Source organism: Chiloscyllium plagiosum, chromosome 46, assembly GCF_004010195.1.
Source record: "Chiloscyllium plagiosum isolate BGI_BamShark_2017 chromosome 46, ASM401019v2, whole genome shotgun sequence".
NCBI lineage: Eukaryota > Metazoa > Chordata > Chondrichthyes > Orectolobiformes > Hemiscylliidae > Chiloscyllium > Chiloscyllium plagiosum.
This window is the reverse complement of record NC_057755.1, coordinates 11,060,330-11,062,493: the sequence shown is the minus strand read 5'-3', so window position 1 is coordinate 11,062,493 and position 2,164 is coordinate 11,060,330. Positions and strand designations below refer to the sequence as shown.

At 49.5% G+C, this 2,164-nt stretch overlaps 1 protein-coding gene across 1 annotated transcript in view; it reads right to left on the bottom strand.

Moving 5' to 3' along the window:
- Positions 1-1,952, bottom strand: part of LOC122544142 (E3 ubiquitin-protein ligase DTX4-like) — a 6,040-nt gene extending 4,088 nt beyond the window's left edge. The window contains exon 1 of the mRNA XM_043683182.1: positions 1,866-1,952. Coding sequence (XP_043539117.1) covers positions 1,866-1,931 — 66 coding nt within the window. The 5' untranslated portion in view covers positions 1,932-1,952. The remainder of the gene's footprint in view (positions 1-1,865) is intronic.
- Positions 1,953-2,164: the final 212 nt, after the last annotated feature.

Below are 2,164 nucleotides of genomic sequence, written 5' to 3'. Positions count from 1 at the left end.
AGCACGGGGTTAGACACAGAGTAAATCTCCTTCTGCACTGTTCCTGTTAAACACACCCAGGACAGGGACAGCACGGGGTTAGATACAGAGTAAATCTCCCTCTGCACTGTTCCTATTAAACACTCCCAGGGCAGGAACAGCATGGGGTCAGATACTGAGCAAATCTCCCTCTGCGCGGTTCCTGTTAAACACTCCCAGGACAGGAACAGCACAGGGTTAGATACAGAGTAAATCTCCCTCTTCACTGTTGCTATTAAATGCTCCCAGGACAGGGACAGCATGGGGTTAGATACAGAGTAAATCTCCCTCTGCACTGTTCCTATTAAACAGTCGCAGGACAGGGACAGCATGGGGTTAGATACAGAGTAAATCTCCCTCCGCACCGTTCTTATTAAACACTCCCAGTACAGGGATAGCACGGGGTTAGGTACAGAGTAAATCTCCCTCTGCACTGTTCCTATTAAACTCTCCCAGGACAGAAACAGCACGGGGTTAGATACAGAGTAAATCTCCCTCTGCACTGTTCCTATTAAACACTCCCAGGACAGAAACAGCACGGGGTTACATACAGAGTAAATCTCCCTCTGCACTGTTCCTATTAAATACTCCCAGGTCAGGGACAGCGCGGGGTTAGATACAGAGTAAATGTCCCTCTGCACTGTTCCTTTTAATCACTCCCAGGACAGGGACAGCATGGGGTCAGATACTGAGCAAATCTCCCTCTGCACTGTTCCTATTAAACACTCCCAGGACAGGACAGCACGGGGTTAGGTACAGAGTAAATCTCCCTCTGCACTGTTCCTATTAAACACTCCCAGTACAGGACAGCACGGGGTTAGGTACAGAGTAAATCTCCCTCTGCACTGTTCCTATTAAACACTCCCAGGTCAGGGACAGCCAGGGGTGAGATATAGAGTAATCTCCCTCGGCACTGTTCGTATTAAACACTCCCAGGACAGGGGGACAGCATGCGGTCAGATACTGAGCAAATCTCCCTCTGCACTGTTCCTATTAAACACTCCCAGGACAGGGACTGCACGTGGTTAGACACAGAGTAAATCACCCTCTACACTGTTCCTGTTAAACACTCCCAGGACAGAAACAGCACGGGATTAGATACAGAATAAATCTCCCTCTGCACTATTGCTATTAAACCCTCCCAGGACAGAAACAGCACGGGGTTAGATATAGAGTAAATCTCCCTCTGCACTGTTCCTGTTAAACACTCCCAGGACAGGAACAGCACAGGGTTAGATACAGAGTAAATGTCCCTCTGCACTGTTCCTATTAAACACTCCCAGGGCAGGGACAGCACGGGGTTAGGTTCAGAGTAAATCTCCCTCTGCACTGTTCATATTAAACACTCCCAGGACAGGGACAGCACGGGGTAGGTACAGAGTAAAGCTCCCTCTGCACTGTTCCTAATAAACACTCCCAGGAGAGGGGCAGCGCGGGGTTAGGTACAGAGTAAATCTCCCTCTGCACTGTTCCTATTAAACACTCCCAGGACAGGGACAGCACGGGGTTAGATACAGAGGAAATCTCCCTCTGCACTGTTCCTCTTAAACAGTCGCAGGACAGGGACAGCGCAGGTTTCGATACAGACTAAATCTCCCTCTGCACTGTTGCTATTAAACCCTCCCAGGACAGAAACAGCACGGGGTTAGATACAGAGTAAATCTCCCTCTGCACTGTTGCTATTAAATGCTCCCAGGACAGGGACAGCATGGGGTTAGATACAGAGTGTATCTCCCTCTGCACTGTTCCTATTAAACTCTCCCAGGGCAGGACGTGCCCGCTAGGTTGGGTCATTGGAAAATCTCTCCCAACGGCACCAAAAATGTCACGGAGCGTTTCCCTCTCACCTCTCGGCCTTTTTCGTTGTCGGGTAAGTAACAATGTCGTGGGAATCCTCGTGCGGTGAAATTCATTCCTGGGTGGGGGTGATCAGGGCCCTGTCACATAGATCAAAACTAACGGTCAGGGATCCCAACATTCTCCGGGTAACACTGCCATATGTGTGGGACATCAGAGAATGTGACACTGAGAGGTGTGGGGTATGTCACAGAGTGTTAGAGTGAGAGGTGTGGGTAATGTCAGAGCATTTAATGTTACAGTGAGGGGTGTGGGTATATCAGTGAATGTTACAGTGAGGGGTGAGGGG